This window comes from Varanus komodoensis, unplaced genomic scaffold (assembly GCF_004798865.1).
Source record: "Varanus komodoensis strain SLA01 unplaced genomic scaffold, ASM479886v1 scaffold16, whole genome shotgun sequence".
Classification (NCBI taxonomy): domain Eukaryota; kingdom Metazoa; phylum Chordata; class Lepidosauria; order Squamata; family Varanidae; genus Varanus; species Varanus komodoensis.
This window is the reverse complement of record NW_025335468.1, coordinates 6,178,852-6,198,514: the sequence shown is the minus strand read 5'-3', so window position 1 is coordinate 6,198,514 and position 19,663 is coordinate 6,178,852. Positions and strand designations below refer to the sequence as shown.

Genomic DNA, 19,663 nt, shown 5'->3' with positions numbered 1-19,663 from the left:
GGCCGCCGCTTCCAGGACAAGTGGAAATTGGAGTATTTTTTCACTGAAATACGAAACAACTGTGTCTGCCTAATTTGCCAAGAGACTGTGGCTGTTTTCAAGGAATTCAATATCAAGAGGCACCACCAGACGAAACATGCTAACTACAACAAGCTAACTGGGAATGAACGCGGCGAAAAATTGAAGGAACTGGAAGCTGCTTTAACGGCACAGCAGTGCTTTTTCACAAGAACCCATGAGTCAAATGAAAATGCCACAAAGGTGAGCTACGAGGTGGCAACACTGATTGCCAAGCACTGCAAACCTTTTACTGAGGGTGAATTTATTAAAGACTGCATGATGAATATGGTGGAGAAAATGTGTCCTGAGAAGAAGCAAGAGTTTGCCAGTGTTTGCCTGGCTCGTAATACTGTGGTACGGAGAATTGAAGAAATTTCATCTGATATTAAGAGACAGTTAGAGGCAAAAGGAGTGGAGTTTGACTTTTTTCGTTAGCCTGCGACGAAAGCACAGATGCATCTGCCACCGCTCAGTTATTGATTTTTTTGAGAGGAGTGGACAATGACATGAACGTGAGTGAAGAGCTACTTGACCTCCAGAGCCTTAAGGACCAAACAAGAGGAACAGATTTGTTTCTGTTTGTTCCGCCGTAGATGACATGAAACTACCGTGGAATAAAGTCACTGGGATTATTATGGATGGTGCACCTCCAAGGCTGGCAAGCAAAGTGGATTATGAACCCTAGTCTGTAACAAAGTCCGCGAAGAAGGAGGCAAAGCTATGAAACTCCACTGTATTATTCACCAACAAGTTCTCTGTGCCAAACATCTGAAATATGATCATGTTATGAAACCAGTGATAAAGGCTATTAATTACATTCACTCCAAAGCCCTGTGCCACTGCCAGTTTCAACAGTTTCTACTCGACATCCAGGCTGAATACGGAGATGTTGTGTATCACAACGAGGTAAGATGGCTCAGTCAGGGGTCTGCACTGCAGCGCTTCTTCTCTCTTAGGGAGGAAATCGGACAATTCTTGGCAAAAAAGGGACAAACGATGCCAGAGCTATCTGATCCTGTTTGGCTGGCTGATTTTGGATATTTAGTTGACATAGCATGACATCTGAACGTGCTGAACATGAGCCTTCAGGGGCAAAATGCACCGGTAAGCCAACTGTATTCACATATCAAAGCCTTTGGGACCAAGTTGCTACTTTTCCAAAGGCACCTGTCACAAACGCAGCCCAATACCACACATTTCCCATCGCTGCAGGAAATAATGACCAGTTTTCCACAGAACAATATGAGTGTGCAAATAAGGAGGTATGAAGCGGACATCTCATCTCTGGCTGAGGAGTTTCAACAGCGCTTTCGGGATTTTGCAGCTATTGAAAAGAAGGTCACGCTTTTTTCATCTCCTTTCTCTGTGGACCGTGATGATGCTCCAGACCACCTGCAGCTGGAGCTCATTGAGCTGCAGTGTGACGCCGAGTGTCGCAGTCGGCACCAACAGCTCCCTTTTGTCAACTTTTACCGCCAGCTGGATAAAGACAGGTTTCAAGAGATTCGGACATTTGGTAAGAAAATGCTGAGCTTCTTTGGTTCGACATACTTGTGCAAGAAGACATTCTCGGTTATGAACATTAACAAGAACCACGTGAGGACAAGACTAAGTGACTTTCACCTGCATGACATCTTGCACATCAAAACCACTGTTTTTGCGCCAGACCTGGCCTATATAATGCAGTCGAGATCTCAGGATCACCCTTCACATTAGTGCAGTTATTTGTTTAGTCTTTCATAAAATAGTTCATTTGCGTTTAATGTTAATGGTTCAAAGAATGTCAGGCGGAATGGTCGGCCCCCACACATTTTCACCTCACCAAATCTGGCCCTCCTTGCAAAAAGTTTGGACACCCCTGACCTAGAGTGTTCAGGTTTGGATTGGATACCACACCAAAACCTATGAACAAGGCCATCATTGTGGCTATTAATTGAAAATGGAAGTGAGGAGAACACGGGAGGAAATTTGTTCACCTGCTTGTGTTTAACAACCTGTATCTTGTCATGACATCCAAACCAGCTTACTGAGATCCTGAGGTCAGCAAGAGGATTCAGCAAGTGTAGATGAGATTCATGAATCCATGTGGCACATTAAAGCAGAATTTAATAATTTAGAAGTGATTCTGCTCCCCCATTTTCCCTACCTTTTTGAATCTGAGATGAGATGAGCAAACAATGGTAGAATCACTTCTAGTTAGTCACAGACTCTCAGCCCAACCTACTTCACAGGGTTGTTGTTGTGGGGATAAGATTGAGTGGAGGGGGGAGAATGATGCAACTTGCCTCCACTTTCTTGAAAGGAAAAAGGGTGGAATATAAATAAGTAAAAGTTAGCATTGTGAGGATGAAGCCTTGGGCTTACATACTTTCCTTTTGACTTCTTTCCTTCTTCACACCAAGGGCAGGGAACATAAAGCTTCTGCCTGTAGTTTGGAGCAATTCCATATTAACCAGTTTACATGCAAATAGGGATGCTCTCATTTGTTCTAGGAACTGCCAAGAAGGCTCTGAAGCCAGACTCCACTCTTCTTTTGTTGGTACTAACAAATTCAACTTTCCAGTAGGAACTTAGAAAGCTGTGGTATACTCAAGCAGCCCCATGGTCCACTGAGCCCAGGACTGCCAGCAGTGGTTCTCCAGGGAGTCAGGCAGGAGTTGCCAGCGTCACAGCTATGGTCTTCTGCGTGCAGTGCAGCTGCTATGCCACTGGGCTATGGCCCTCCCCTATTTGTTTATACTAGCCAGCTGCACTTTTCCTATGCACACGTAACAGCTAGTGGCCGCTGGACTTTGTATGGACCCACAAGGAATGTTAAATGTCCTCCTTTTGCACAGGCTGATCATGGCACCTTCCTGTAGTGACAAGCCATGTGATAGATGGACCAGGCTCCAGAACTGTTTGTAACTGTGTCCCACATTTCCAATTTATAGTTTTACTTTCCCTGCTCTATAGGTGTGAAGTTCCTGTGACATTGTGCCTATTGTTGGCCAGTCCCAGCTCATCTCTTCTGACTTTTGAATGCATTCTCTTTTCCCAGCTGCAGTTACATTAGTTGGAAGATGATGGACCTGATTCTTTCCAGATTTCCTTTGCAGGCAATTAGTTGTGCATGATTTACAATGTTTTGCTCCTTGCAATTCAGTGCAATGTGTGGCTTTCATACCATGAGTGTAACAGGCTTGAGTTTGATTCCATGCAGAAAAAGCCAAACAAATCATTATGTTCGGGCTGATAGTGAACAGTAGATGGTGCCACCATCACACAGCTGACTTGTGAAATGCTGCCTTCACTATTTGCTGAAGGATCTTCTGTATTTGACCTTCAGGTATCTTATTAGCTGTGGGAGTCAAAGAACTGAACCTGTTGGCATATCATTATTTCAGTCTGGGCCTTAGAAATTTAACCTATTAATCAAAGGCTTACTGGAACTTGCTTCCTTTCTTGGCTTTGCCTAGGGCAGTAGAAGGACAACCAGCAGTAACTCATTCTTGAACTGAGACAGTTTTTCAAGTTTGTGTTTAGCTTTTTACTCATGTCTACAACAGCGGCTTAATTTTGTTAGAATGCTAATTTATTTTTACATTTCCAGAAATCAAGGATTTCCCAGGAGAGAGAGTGACCATCAGATGTGAGTCTTAGCTGTAGACATGCAACAGAATAAACTTTCTGTTGAAATCAGTATCATTAGCAGCTTCGAACAGGACAAGCAGGTCCAAGATGACCAAAGTGTCTGGTGCCATGCTTACTGAATGAGGTAGAGGGTGAGGAGGCAAATGGAGAACCGTAACACTGTACATGCAGAATGCTGGTGCTATAGAAGGGAGTTGTGGTCAGAAAGCAAAAACAAAACCTTAATTGGATGGGGATAGATTCTCAAAGTGGCATGCACCTTAGAGGAACCTCTGACGTTAAGTTTGACAGTGGCAACGTACATAATGAATATTCAACCATGTTTTGACATGAAGATACTTTTCTTTTACCTCATTATACTTTTAAAAAGATACAGTACTGCTTGCGTATTTCTTTCCTTTCCAAGCTGACAGTGATGATATGGGAAAAGATGGTGCTAGAACACTAAAGACTACTGTTGAAACAAGGAGAGGGATAATTTATGGGCATTCAGCAAGGGCTCCTTGGCGATGGTAGAGCATGTGCACACTTGATTTACATGGTCTCTTTTGGGTGACAAATGGGAGTGTGCTTAGATGAAGATGGAGCATTAACTGCTAATCCCTTGAATCAGCATGAAGTGCTCTTGGGCCAGAGGGATGGCTTGACAAGTTAGTCTGCCAGTAGTTAAATCTTCCTGGCTATTATTCTTACAAAAGAAACTGCCATTCTTTCCTACCTCTGCCATAAATCAGATCCAACTATACGATGCAAGATTAGTAAAACACCCCCTCCATACACCAACCCCTATCTCACATTTATGGATGTCCTCAAAAGTGTATCAAAGCACTATGTGTGTGTTGTGTAGCCACATGTATGGTTGGGAGGAGGTGACATGTTTTGTGGCACCCTGAAACTGCCGAAGTTCAGTTAGCCAACTTTACCTTGGGGGGGTGGGGGGGAGAGAGAGAGAACATGTATGTACACACATGTGTGTGGAGGAGGGCTGTACTATTCTACACAATCTAGTAACTCGAGTTAACCTTTTTTAAAGTTTCAAAAAAAGACAGACCACTTGAGCTCATGCAGTGGGGATTTTTTCTTCATTCAGGGTGTAAAGAACATAGGTCTCTTTAGATAACTTTTGGATTAATGAATTAGCATGCAGTTGTGGATGATTACAAAATCCTTTGATAAGGTAGTAAATTATTTTTCCCTGCTAAATCAATGGCAAAGGTCTGAAAGATAACCCCTACAAGTAGATATCTGAAATGCTCATTTGCCCACCCTACACTTAATGTTGAGGATGATTTGATCTCCCCCCGTTTTCTACACAGTATTACTGAATGCTGCTTTGTATTTAATGACAGACCATTGCAGTGGGGCCACTACAGGATCAGGTGCCTTGAACACAATAGAAGACTGTGGGACATCGTATCATCTCAGTCAGTTGCCTCCTGGCTTCTCTGCTAGAGCCTGAGTTGTTAAACGTGGTTAATGGCATATCCCTGAGTTCTTGAGGGCATCTAAGTAAATGTGCTGGTGGGGATGGAGCTTCGACTCTGATATCACAGTAGCAGATGGGAGGGGGTGAAAAGTAAGAGGCCTGGCATGGCCAGCATTGCCCCCAATTGCTGCAAGCGGGGGAAGGGGGTTGCTGCTTCCAGAAGAAACATAGAAACATAAAAAACAGAGCGAGTCAGAAGGGGTCTCCCGGGCTATCTAGTCTGACCTCCAGCACCAGCCGGCTCCACTCACAACATGCCCACCACATGGACGTCCAGCCTATCCTTGAACACCCTCACCGATGGGGCCTCAACGACCTCCCATGGAAACCCTTCCACGCCCTTGGGGTCCTGACTGTCAGGAAGTGCTTCCTGGCATCCAAACGAAACCTTGGCTCCCTGCGCTTTGCTCCGTTGGAGTGCGTCCTGCCTTCCTCTGCAGGGGAGAACAGGTCTCTACCCACCTCTGTGTGACATCCCCTCACATATCTGTATGTTGCCAACATATCCCCTCTGAGTCTCCTCTTCTCCAGGCTGAAGAGACCCAGTTCCCTCAGTCTCGCCTCATACCCCATCCCCTGCAAACCAGCCACCAACCTTGTGGCCCTACGCTGCACTGACTCTAACCTGGCTATATCCTTCCTGTAATGAGGGGCCCAAAACTGAGCACAATATTCCAGTTGCGGGTGCACCAGAGTCGTACAGAGTGGTAGTAATATCTCTCTTGATCTAGAAGCCACACTTCTGGCTATGCAACAAGGGTGGCGTTCGCCCTCTTGACCACCGCATCACACTGCTGACTCATGTTTAGCCTGCAGTCAACCAGTACTCCGAGGTCCCTTTCACAACTGCTGCTCTCCAGCCACTTGTCACCTAACCTGTACTTATGACAGCTATTCCTATGCCCCAAGTGCAAGACCTTGCACTTATCCACATTGAACGCCATCCTGTTGTCTCCTGCCCACTTCCATAGTCTGTCCAGATCCTTTTGGATCTGGAGTACCTGCTCCTCAGTTGTGGCCACTGCTCCAGTTTTAGTGTCGTCTGCAAATTTGATCAGCAGACTGTTCACCCCTTCTTCCATGTTGTTAATGAAAAGATTAAACAGGATCGGCCCCAGGACAGAGCCCTGGGGGACCCCGCTTGTCACTGGCCGCCATTCCGATGATTCCCCGCTAATGGTTACCTTCTGCTTTTGGTCAGTCAACCATGCCCTAATCCACCAGACAGTGCTTTAGTGTATCCTAAAACTCCTCAGTTTCTCCACCAGGATATCATGGGGCACTTTGTCAAAGGCCTTGCTGAAATCCAGGTATACCACATCCACTGCATCCCCTCCATCTAGCCGTCTCGAAACCTTGTCATAGAATTCCACAAGGTTTGTCTGGCAGGACCTGTTTTTGCGGAAGCCGTGTTGTGTGGCTGTCAGCCTCCCTTCCCTATCTAGCATCACTAGATCTCTCTCTATTATGAGCCTTTCCATTGTTTTTCCTACAATGGGTGTAAGGCTAACCGGTCTATAATTCCCCATGTCCTTTCTACTACTCTTTTTGAAAAGAGAAGTGTCTGTGTGAGGGTTGCTGAGTGCCTTGCAAGTACCCGAAATCCCAACTAACCACAGCACATGGCATAGAATCAATGAGATCTTGAAGATGTTATGGGGGGAAAAGGATGGGCCGGAGCTTAAGAGGGAAGCCTGTTGAATTCACCTGCTTGTGGAAGTAGATGAGGAAGAGAAAAGATGTACCTTAATCTAACAATGGAAAAAACTACCTGCCTTCAATCTCCTACCATTACAACCTACTTGGATTGAAGATGGAGTATATAGGATCAAATGTTTTATTTTGGAGGAATATTTCCAGACTCAATGTAAATTTTAAGCTGAGAATTTTAAACAGGGAGTGTAATGCCATGATCTTTCACTGATTGATCCAATGCTGTGTTTTGTGTTACAGGGGTCTGATCCACTTGCTCACTCACCTCTCAGAAGCTCTGCATCAAGCTCAACTTCAGCTAATAACAGTCATCCCTCCTCCTATTATGCCAGGGTGAGTGTTATTTCCAGAGTAAATTTCAGGCAGGTTTATTTTCAGCTTCATTCAAGTTGTTTGGGTTTATTGTTTTTGAAAGCACAGCATAGATGCAGCCTAAATTATGAAGCAAATGTTCTACCATACTGCAGGAGAAAATGCTAAGCTCAGTAGACTGGAAAAGAAAAGGGAACTATTCTTGGACTTGGTTTAGAAATTGTGTTGGTACTGGGATGTATCCTTCTGAACAAGGACCATATCATTCTTGCATTCATCATAAAACCCTGAATGATGCTTCTGGGCTTTTAATCATTGTTGAGGCACACAATTTTAAAGCAAGATGTATACTAAAATGTGTTAGAAACCAAATTAAGGAACATGTTTAAAGCAAAATGTGAATGACGGATATTTTGAACAAAATAATACCGGTCATGATCTAAAACAACTCCTAAACTCTCAATAAATGAGTCTGAAGGAGGTGGATCGGGGTGGAAGAGACACAACAAAGAAATGCAGCCTTCCTATAGAAAAAGAGGTAATCCTTATCAAGTTGAGTTTCCTTTTGCACATGCCACTTTAATGTTTCTGGCCATATTATAATGAATTGTTCTGTAACAAGACACTAAAGGAAGTGCCCACTCTAGTTTTAAACAGTTTTGAAGAGAGCTTTCAATCAGGAAAATACCCAGGTCTATGAATTTGCCAGTTGTACAGCACTTCTTTGATTTTAATGTGTGTATCTGCCTTCTTTGGAGCGCTTAATGTCACGGCTTGTGCTCAATTGCGGTGGAGCTATGTTATTCCTGTGTCGTTTCTGTGAAATACTGAACCTGTTTAGCCACATTTGCCAGTGGGTGGTTTCAGCTGCTGGAGAGCATCTGATGGAGAAGGCTTTGTCTTTCTCTCTCTGCCATTCAGATCACTGTCCAAAGTACCATTTACAGCATCCTCACTCCCTGCAGCACTATACAGCTCTACCGCTCAATTTTGTGGCTGCCCTCATGGCGTAAGCACATTGCCACCTGTTCCTGGTCTTCATCCTGTGGCTTGCCAAGGATTTAGTCTGAACACCTGCGTGTTGGAGTCAGTGTGGTACAGGTGATGGGGTGCAATAATATCCTATTGGCATGGGTAGAATTGCTCTTCACCTCCTATCCCGATTATAGAATGTTCCTCCCATTCTTGTGCCCCCTGACTTGTGTAAGGCCTTGTTTCTGTGTGTGCAGTGGTTCTCTGACCCACGGATGGAAGATCTCTGTTCCTCTTATTTTCTTATACAGCTGGCTATACAATCAAGGGCTTAAGTATTCTTTCTTGTCTTTCAGTGAGACATCATACTTGAACATGTTTCATCTTGAGAGTCCCCTTTGAGCATTTGTTCCTACCTGCAGCAATACACAGTATGTGTCTTTAAATGGACACAATACTTGTTAACCTATATCTTGTGGTGTAGTTTGTACTGAGGAAGAGCACAATGATGCAAGGAGGGCCTGTAGATCCGTATTAAGAGCAGTAGTAGTATCATGGATCTCACTGGTCTTGATCTGCATATTTTTGTTTTAAAGCGGATGGCTTCTGTTTGCTAATTGTACTCTGCTACAGAACGCAAATGAATGCTCTTAAATACATTTGCGGTTTCTACATTATCAGTCATTACTCTGACAAAGCTTCTCATACAGCTAATGCATTCCTTTCAAGATCTAGGCTAATTGCAGCAAACAGTTTTTGTAAAATGAAGTTACATATGTGGAACATTAAGTAGAGGGCAATTGTCCAAACTAAATATCCTCTTGTGTCCCTGGACCAACTCCTTATGCAGTTGGGTAGAATTGCTATATTGGATTTGGCTAACAAATGTATTGTTTAATGGAAGGTTACGGACTAGCCTGTTCAGATGGAGTGACTTTTATAGAACATTTTCTGCCCCTGGCCACAGTGTTACTAAGAATGCATCTTCCGTGCACGTACCAGGAAGAATCCAGCCCTTTGGAATTCCATATGCAGCTTTTTGGTGTCAAGCCTATTTTGGGCACTTGAACCCAAATGCACTATGCTGGTGCAGTGGAATGAAGAGAAGTTGCTGTGCTAACTTCCATGTTTCTTAAGGCGGTTGAAACCATTATGACAATCCAGTTTCCAGGCCATAAGACTTACCGAAAATAGATCAAATCAAGTGATTTCTGCAAATGGTGAGCGGTGAGAATCAGCCTGCTAGAGTTTATAGCACCCTGAAGAGGAATTTGAAGGCATGTTATAGGTTTTCCTCTGGAATTGCCCTGTACTTGGCTCCATCCATCTTGTCTCCATCTCCATCCTGACTCTCAGTCGTTGCCAAGGAAAAGCATCCCCACAACATGATGCTGTCACTGCCGTGTTTCACCATGGGGATTGTGTCAGGATCAGGGCTGAATAACTGCAGGTGCTCGCAGAACCAGGAGTGCCTTTGTAGGCACTTGCAAGGAGCACCTGTGGAACAATTGTGCAGTGCAGCTGGAGACCCTGAAGACCAGCATAAAAGGCTTCCCGACACTGCTGCTCCTTGTCACAGCAGTGCAAGTGTCCTGGTGACTTCTTGTGCTTTGGCCCTGCTTTGCTGTGCCTTGTTCAAGTCTGTTCCTGCCTCACTCCAGCCAGCGCCCTTCCTGCTCTTCCCATCTTTCCTCTGAGTAGACCCTGTCCCACTCCAGCCTGCTACAACCCTTGCATCAACATCTCTGTGGTAAACTGTGCCCTGACTCTCTCTATCTCTGTGTGTGCGTGCCAAACTCGGACTGCTTTCAGCTGCGCCTCTGACCTGCACCTACTGACTTGCCCCAGGCCTCTGGCCTGTGCTGAGCTCTGGATTCGGCTTGAGCTCGTGCCCTGAGCCCAGAGTTCTGGCCCTCTTTCCTGCCGCCCATGGCCCAGCCCTCACAGATTGTCTTCTCAGATCAATGAACATCGTCAGCTTTGTTCCACATGCAGCATTTTGCAGCAAGGCAAAGTGCTGCGGAGTTTGAGTTTGGTCTTATCAGACCAGAGAACTTTTTTGCACATGTTTGCTGTGTCTCCCATGTGTCTCTTTGAAAGCTCCAAATGAGCTTTGATATGGGCTTGTTTCTGCAGTGGCTTCCTTCCGGCGCTTCTTCCATGAAGCCCAGCTTTATGGCGCATCCTTATGATAGTTGTCCCATGGATAGTTTCTCCCCTCTCAGCTGTGGATCTCTCCAGCGGCTTCAGAGCTTCCCGGTCACTTTGCTGACTTATGCATCCCTTACCAAGTCGCTGCGTATTATTGGACAGCCTTCTCTGGGCAGAGTTGCAGTTTGGCCATATTGTCTCAGTTTTGTAAGAATGGATTTAACAGTGCTCTGGGGAATGTTAACAGTATGAGGATTTTAAAAATTAATCCAACCCTGATTGGTGCTTTTGCTTAACCTTGTCCCAGAGTTATTTAAATAGTTCCCTAGTCTTCATGAAGCTGTTTAGATATGCTCTCCAACAAGCTATGGGGCCTTCCAGAAATGAGTATTTAATTTGAGATCTTGTGGCCCTGGAATTGCATGCAGGTGGATGCAATTCAGGTACTTAGAGATTGTAACTTTTGGAGGTAGTGGGTTGTTCCAGAGCTTATTTAGGCATGTCATAGCAAGGGGTGTGAATATTTATGCAAACAAGAAGGGTTCATTTGTTTTTGTTTTAACTTTTGTGCTACAATAACAATATTTTGCATGTTCACAGTGTTGACTGTCTTGCACATCAAGTGGTAACAATGCCAATTACATCCCTTTCAATCCCAGGTTGTATCTTAACAAAATATGGAAAAGTCAGAGATACAAAACTGGAGCATTTCTTGGCTATTAAGTGCACTCCCTTGTTTCTCCCCATATTCTGTGTCTTGAACTTGGGTTTAGTTGGCTTGTTTGAAAAGACTTCCTTCTGCCTTTTAGGCAAAATCCACAAATACTTTCTCTTTGATTTTATTAAAGTGCCAGACTGGCAATATGTGGTAAATTAGATTCATAGAATTACTGAGCTCCTGCTGAAATCTGCTTTTCATTGGCATATTTAATACTATGTCATCTTTATTCATTGTCACTTTGGAGTCAATTTGAATCTAACCTTTACAAATGATGGAAAGTATACTTTTAATAATCTAATATCCTTCACGTGTTGGACATGGAGTAGATTTAATCAACCATTCAGCAAAAGGCATGGAAAAAGATACTGCAAAGAATCAAATAACATTTGTAGACTCCATATCTGGTAAAAGCCTGATAAGGTAGATCTAAATTGTTTTGTGAAAAATCTCCCTCTTTTGAGCTGAACCCCCAGTGGCTGAAATATAGTGCTCCTTTTGTGTTCTGTCTTGATTAAAACTTGAAGAAAGAAAACAGTTAAATTATATTTTTAAGCGGTTTTTGTCACACATTTACATTGAGATCAAATTGTTGGAAAATGCTAAGTTAGACAAGCATAAGAGCCGGAGGTCCTAAATGCTTAAGAGAGAAAGTCATTGCAAAATATTGCAATGAATTCCACTAAATGTGCATTGTATGATATGAAAAGTACCCAATTGGATTATCTGTGCTGATTGTTCCATGAGATTTCACACAGAGAACATTCACGGTGTAATTAGTGTAATACCAGAAGTCATCCGTGCGCAGAGAGGAGACAGTGTTGCCTTTAGACATGAGAGATGCACCAGTCCATGTTGAACTAGAAACTGATTGGGTAGCCTTGGACAACTAATACAGCAACCTTGTGAAGTAGATAATATTGCAGATGCTAGTTATCTCTTGGGCTTCGTTCTCACAAAGGCGAGTTGGGGTGGTAAACGTGTTTCTTAGTTATTCCATTTCAAACTACTCCCTCCAAAAGCACAATAGCATCCTTGTGTGCAGAAAACTAGCATGTTTGGGAGAAGGCTAGGCCAGAGCCCTTCTCCCTGACCTGCCAGCTTCATATGTGCAGGATCGACATCTGCGTATGCAAAAAGTCACTGCCATACTCTCCACAGTTCCCTACACAGTCTTAGTTGTCTTCTCTTCTCAGAGAAGTTGGTGGCTCTCATTGACTCTTATGGTGGATGTTTGGGGAACTGTAGCTGGTTGTTAATATCATTGACCTGTGGGTACCATCCTGTTAGACTGAGTTGGTGGCCAAGGTTGGGGGCCACAGTAATTCTGTTTGTACTTGCATGATTAGTTTTAAAGGTAGCATTGGGAAACTATTGCTCGACTCCATGACATTTGAGTTGTGGGGTCCCACAAAGCTCCATCTTATTCCCCCATACTTTTTAACATCAGTGACCACTGGGTGAGGTTATTTGAAGATCTGGAGTTGGGTGTCATCACCTAGCTATGTTTTCTGTGTCATATAAATCAGGTAGGGCTTGGGAAGTGGTAAACTAATGTTTGGGTGCAGCTTGGCTAGGTGAAAGCTAATAGAATGAAGCTGGGTCCAAACAAAAAAGAATCCTAATCTGGGCAGATGGCTGCTATAGTTGTGGGTAGATGCTTCTCAGGTTTGGGAAGCTGGTGCGTAACCACTTCTGAGTAGGGTTGCCCTCCCCCCGAAAGAACGATTGTGCAGCTTGTGGATATCCTTTGACCTATGTTGTCACTAGAGGCTTGGGTGGTTGTAATGGACCAGAGTACTTTTCATCACCTTTGGCTGTTTTATTAGGTGCAGCCTTTGCTGGACTGAGATAGTCAGTGTACATTGATCCATGCTTGGTAACCTTCAGGCTGGCTTATTAAAATAGATCATATGTGGGGCTACCATGAAGACGGTTTGGAATCTTAAATTAATGCAGAATTTGGTAACTGAGATTCTAACTAGTTTGAGTAATTGGAGCCATGTTGCACCAATTCTGGCAGAATTGCATTAGCAACATTTGTTATCAAGTGCAGTGTAAGGTGCTGGTATTTACCTTTTAAAGCCTTAAATGGTTTTGGATGCAACTTGTGTGAACAGGCAAAAGCAGCCTACTTACGCATTATGATCATCAGATTGAGGCACTTCTCCAAGTGCCTTTAGTAAGAGATGTGGATTGATTATACTGGTGCAAAGGGAGAGGGTCTTTTCCGTACCTGCACCCCAGCTCTGGAACACACACATTCATGTGGCATCCACTTTGATTTTTTGTTTGTTCGTTTTGGTGCCATTTTTTCATTTGCTCAGCATTTTAATTGGTATGTAATATGGTGGTATTATTAACAAGGCATTTAGCTTCTTAATGAAGCATCTATATCACTCTTTCAGGTCGATGGATGTTTTGTTTTATTTTATCTGCTATTTTATCTTGTATACTGCACTGCAACTCACTTTGGTTGAGGGGCAGTACATTTTTAAAAAAAATATGAATGCTATGAGTTGAGAGTGGGGAAAACATCTTGCAAGAAGAATATATTACCTTTTTAGGGAGGGTCTCCTAGATTGGATGGAATGAGAACAGGTTTGATCCCTGACTTGAAGACCCTTGGTCATAGGCCTACAGTTACCTTAATCCTAAATTATACCCTATGGCTATAATTGTACATTATCTGGGAAGGAGGTAGTGTGTTGACCATTCCCTTTCAGCATTGATCCTGCATGTTCTGTGGAATGGTTTTCTGACACAGGAGGCTTTTTAAGATTTCCAGCTTAGTTTGCTCCAAGCTTTCTCAAAATGAAAAATCTTGTGTCATGAAAAGGTGTCTGCATATATACTTGTTGTGGCTAAAAAAGACCCCCTGCAACACACTGTCTCAGTCCTGGTTTCATCAGTCAAGTGTAGCCTTGAACAGGCTGTCAGTTCTGCTGATGGCTCATTCATCTGAAGTGTAAAGTTGAATATGAAATGTAAGCTTTTCAAATAAAAGGGGAAAAGCCGAGCCTGGCCACAAGTAGGTAATGCCCATCATAACTTTTGGAAAGTGCATTTGAGCACTGAAAATGGCTATTGGCCAGTTGGCTCAGAAGTCCCACTAACAACTTGATTATTGAAAAAGTCTCCAGAAAGGGAGGTTAAATGTGATGGAATAGGATTCTGTAATCTAGGCTGAAACCAGGGAAGATTTAACTCTGACATTCTTGCTAGCATATTATATGGCAAGGCAGACTTTTCTGCATATTATGGCTGACCAGATTCAGGATACAAGGCCAAGTTAATTACAGTAGATGTATTTTTCTCACACTTTTTTCTAGATAGCTCATAATGAAAGTCTTTCAGTGTTAGAAGTAATTCTACTTTATCTGTATCCACCAAACTTTGTGTGCTGATGAGCTTATTTTATTTTTTGTAAGCATTTAGAAATCCCTCTTGTCTCAGTGTCTCTTCTGCTGCTTTACTCAGTGTTGATAAAGAGCAAAGAACATTTTTGACAAAAGAAAAGTAAAGGACATGGGAAAGGGCAGCATGCAAGTAAAACAGTGAGCAGGAAGTTTGAGAGAATATGTAAATTTGAAGCATTGGTGTGGAAATATTTAACCGGATGGTAAACTTGGGAACCTCATTCAGTTTTTTCTTTAAAAAGTTAGAAAATCAAATGTAATGAAAGAGGCAATAGGAACTCAAGTAGTCTACAGAGATGGTGTAGTGGTGTAGTTTGCAAATAAGTGTAAGATTATATAGCAAATATCGTTGAAATACAGGCCACACTTTCTGTTTGGAGGATAAGTTTGTTGATATTCCCTTGTAGCATTCCCTGCTGTAGAAGGCTTATTTCCTCATAAAGCAAAATCCATAATTTTTTCTCCACACCTAGTATCCCCTGAACTTGAGGAACCAGAAATGTATTTATTGCAAGCTTTTCTAACCCATCCACCACTAGCATCTCTGGACGGCTTACAATAAAATTTCACAGTCTCATACAACTTTTACACTGCTGCTACCTATGCCTCACATGTTAGTGTCTCTATTGTATTATGGCAATAGGGTTTTGGTATCCCTCCAATTAGCACAGTTAGATACAAGAGAAAAATAACTCTTCAATAGGCAAAGTAGTATCCACCCTTTCTGGACTTCCTGATTCGTAATATGGGTACCACACTCCATCTAATAATTAGAGTCACTTGACTGCATAGTTACTTTCTGCCCCTTTCTTTTCTCCATTGTACTTAACTGTTAATTGTTTAACTCTCAAAAGGCAGAATATATCAGGGTTGAGTCTGACTGTACCAAGGCAATGTATAGGCAGGGACCATACAGGTCACTCAGCACAATAAGGAAGTCAGTAAAAACTGCCTCTAGGCTATCTGGTCCAGTCTCCCAGCTAATTCCTCCTGGCTTGGTTGTTGTTGCTCCCATCTGCCCAGATGTGTCAGTGTAGTTTGATTTCTTGCTGCCTCACTGGAAATGGGAGAACTCTTTTTGTTAGCACAGCAGTGGTTCTCCTCTATTTTCAAGGTATCCTGTTACTATAGATGTCTAAAACCAGAATAGCACTAGAATCTGATCATGCTACTTTGGTATCAATAATCAAGTTCTTGTTTTTGGATCTGGTCAATCATTGACCCTCAGAAAGATGTCATAATTCCTGCTTTTTTAAAATGCCTATTTTATTTGACTGGTTTATACCCATTAAACCAATGTTGTGGTTCAAGCCTTTGGATAATGTAGATTAGAGAAATGCAATGAACTTGCCAAAGAGCTCTTGGGTCCTTTCAGCACATGACTGAGGTTCAGTATGATGCTGTCTGTAGAAGCCCATTGTCTTAAGAAGTTAGGTTTCAGTGCACAGATGTTTGCTCCTAAGCACGCTGTGATGCCACTACTGAGCCATGAAGCACATGATAGTAACTAAATTATCACCGAGTTTTCAAAAACTAATACATTTTTGTAAACACAGCAAATATCTGATGTCAGATGAAGGAAAATCTTAGATACTTTCTGATGGTCCTTGGGTATAGCCCTAAAATTATGTCTGAGCATTCCTTTACTTAATGTCTATGAACGAAAGATCTTAATGTCTATGAACGAAAGATCTGATCTTGCTGAATGCAAAACGGCTTGTGCAGAGAATAACATTATGGAACATTTTGTTGCCCACTGGTTTGCTGGCAGATGGTTGTGCATCACTTGGTAATTTAACCCTTGATGTCTCTTGACTGATTGTATGAATGATGTTCTGAACATAGGTGTATGAGGCAGTCTAAATACCTTGGCTAGAATCTAACATTTTGCTCAAATGATAGGATATTTCCCTCATCACCTCTCTTGACACCTCCCACACCCACCAAAAATCTGTTTCCCAATTTTCCAGAGCACATTTTGAAGGTACAGTGGGGCTGCAAAAAAGAGGGGAATCACTTATAACCAGTTATACTGATGGAAGCAGGTGTGACATGGAACAAATGAACTGGATTCTAACCCCTGTAATTCAGCTAATAAGTGAATAGTTTTAGTAACTAAAAATATTTATCTAAGTAACTATGTTAAATTTTTCTTCTGAATCCCTGCTGTATTGTTCCATGGACTAGAATGCACATACATTCTTCTGTAATATGTAATAGGTGAAGATGATCCACTAAAAACCATGTCCTTGAATTGGGAGTGCATGATACAACTTACTAAGAGGTGCTGAGAAGTCAAATGCTGAACCAAATGCTGCTGAAGTAACTTGCAATTAATTTAAAAAAAGGGATCCACTTTTTGGTGATTTATGCCATAAGTTCAGAAAGTGCTGGGAATTTGATTATTTGGAAAGCAAGAACATTAATGGCTACTCTCAAGTGAATATATGTCACAAATAACCTCACAGCTGAAGACGGGTTGTCTCTGTTTCGTTCATGGGATGGTTAATACCCCCAAGGGAGAACATGTGTGCAGGCAAGCAGTAAAGCATTAATATTTTCTGGGCTATTAAAAGCAATGGCACAAGATACTGCTCTTTTCTGACTATCAGAAAATACCCACTGACCCATAATATGGCCTGTTTGGTTCATTGAAAGGGCTTCCCCTGTCTGGAAATTAACACAGGCAGTATCCTGATGTGCAGCCTCCCCACCAAAACCCAAAAGGCAAGGGAATTGGCAGGCAAAAGCTGGTTCTAGCAGTTGCTTTGGGAAACTTGCAGTACAACCTTGGCTATGCATGTTTGCTCAAAACTAAGTTCCTTTGAACTTACTTCAGGGTAAGTCTGTGTAGAAAATCAGCCTCAGATGGTTCATGTCTGAAGGGGTATAGGAGGAACCTTAATAGCAACAACGATTACCTGAACCACAAAGAAAATGTAGTCTCCAAATGTATGCCTGTCCGCATTTTCAAAAACACTAAAGGTTAGTTGCTTTATGTATTCCAGCCATATCCTTCCAAACTGTGAACAGCTGAGACAAGTATCTTGATTTTTTTCATTTAAAGAGAAAAGCTTAAAAGTATGTCTGTAGGGGAAGAAAACCCATATAGATTTTCCTAAGGCTTCTGCAAAGACTCCAAGTTATTGCCCCATGGCAGTGATCAGAGAGAGGATGCCTCACTGTTGCTGCTCTTGCCAGCAGTCCTCCTTTCTGTGGCTATTCTCAGGCTAGAAAGAGGGTAAGCTTGGCTTCTGTCTGCTGAGCAGGTTGATTTTCCTCCAGCTTGCCCAGCACCCCCACCATACGCACACACACCACAGTTTCACCATGTTGTGCAAATAGATCATGTTGTCATGGGCTGTAACTCTACAGTGGCCTGTGGGAGCCTGGCCTTTCAGGACTGTAGGCTCGGAATATTCTACTGCTTGTAAAAAGACAAAGGAAAGGAATATTTAGGCCTTTCATGTACAGAGAGAGAAGGGGGATGGGGCCAGGCGTTCTTTCTTCATCATTAATCAGAAAGACGCCAATGTTTCCTCAGTGCTCTGCCCCATTAGTACTTGTCTGAGCTGATGTAGTGGGCTGAGGGCTGTAGCCCCCTTAGACAAGGCCTTAACCTGGCTTGGGGTGGGGGCTCAGTATCAAAATCTTTAATGTATTTTGCTTTGTGAGCTTAAAAGAGGCTCAGAATTACTCTAAGACTTAAATGTAAAAGAACTCAAACTGCTCTTTTTTCAAGAACCCTATAGGTAATTTTTATTCTATGAAGCCTGAAGTGATATTAGATTTCCCAAATTTGTTGATTTTGCGAATTCTGAATTGAACACGTTCTGCTAAAAGTGCCATCTCATACATAGTGAATGTTGTATGTGCCTGCGGTTGCATGTCTTGAGTACACTGTGCAGAAACCACCTGGAAATATTACTCCTGTGATATTTGCATTTGTGTAAAATATGTCCTTTTTTCCTACCTCTGAAACTGTTAAAATAACCTTGTGTTAGAATCCCACTCTGACTTTGTTATGCTTCCTCTTTGGTCAACCATTCTGAAAAAGGAAATATGTTTTTAAAAATAATAGTACTTTTAATGCTTTAAACATTTTGATTCCTCAAAACTTGGTTTATTTGGGACATTTATGACCTGGTTCACATGTGTCAGGAAATCTCAGAATCACAGAATGGGAAAATGTATGCTTGGATCCACACAGAAGATACCTCACTCAAACTCAGCAGTTTATTGACAAGGTCACCCAGGAACTCCTCTGAAAGAGACAGCACTGCCAGGTAGCCAGTATTCCTGACTACAAGTTCCCTGAGCATACACAGAATGTTTTATAGGTTGTGGGTCATATACACAGTTTCAAGGCAGTGATGAGATTCTGAATGGGTGAGGAGGTGAGGACAATGGGGAAAAATACAGAAACATTGAGAAATTATTATATGGATCAGGAAAAACATCATGACCCATGAAAGGCCTGAGCGACAGATAACAAAATAATCAGGAGTTACAGAAATCTAACAGGTTTAAAAAGTTGTGGATTTTGCAGTCAGAGATACAGAATACAAAGGTAGCTAGGTATTTGTACCTTGCAAAGGAAGTACATCTTCCCCAAAGACTAGGAGTTTGTCTGATTCTAAGAGAAAATGCATGAATAATAGAGCTCCCTGGGGGCTACCAGCCTTTCCCAGGCATATGGAGCTGGGCAAAAAGTTCTAATCCCTTTGAGTGGAGAGGAGCAAGGGCACTGCTGCTGGATTTTATGTTAAAGGATATGCAAAAGCAGATCTTTTTATTTGAGGATTCATTCGGACTTTCCCAACGCTGACCCATAGCTATTTTAAACTGTGCTTTGTTGCCCTGCTCAGGGTTTGTCTGGTAGATGATTGATCTAATGAAGGTTTATTTTTTTCATTCCCTGGGTAATTTGTTTCCCTCTTCTTTTTATCCCTGCCCAACTTGGTTTTGTGGCACTGCAGTCCCAGCATGTAAAAAAACCTTTTTATTACTCTTCCCTGCAGTCTTTGTATCCCAGCAAAGCAACCCATGAGTAACCCACAATTCTGGGTTCATAGATAATGCTTTATTCCATGCTTTAAACAGCTCACAACCCAACAATGAACCATGGTTGGTGATAGGGATGAAAGGATGATTTGAAACAAGGAAACAGGGAGAGTGAAAATGTAACAAAGGAAAATC

At 42.5% G+C, this 19,663-nt stretch overlaps 1 protein-coding gene across 5 annotated transcripts in view; it reads left to right on the top strand.

Annotated features, from left to right (window-relative positions):
* Positions 1 to 19,663, top strand: part of CHID1 (chitinase domain containing 1) — a 173,567-nt gene that overhangs the window by 26,509 nt on the left and 127,395 nt on the right. For all 5 annotated transcript variants that reach the window (XM_044425526.1, XM_044425525.1, XM_044425524.1 and 2 more), the window contains exon 8: positions 7,133 to 7,225. In XM_044425526.1, the coding sequence (XP_044281461.1) occupies positions 7,133 to 7,225 (93 nt within the window). The remainder of the gene's footprint in view (positions 1 to 7,132; positions 7,226 to 19,663) is intronic.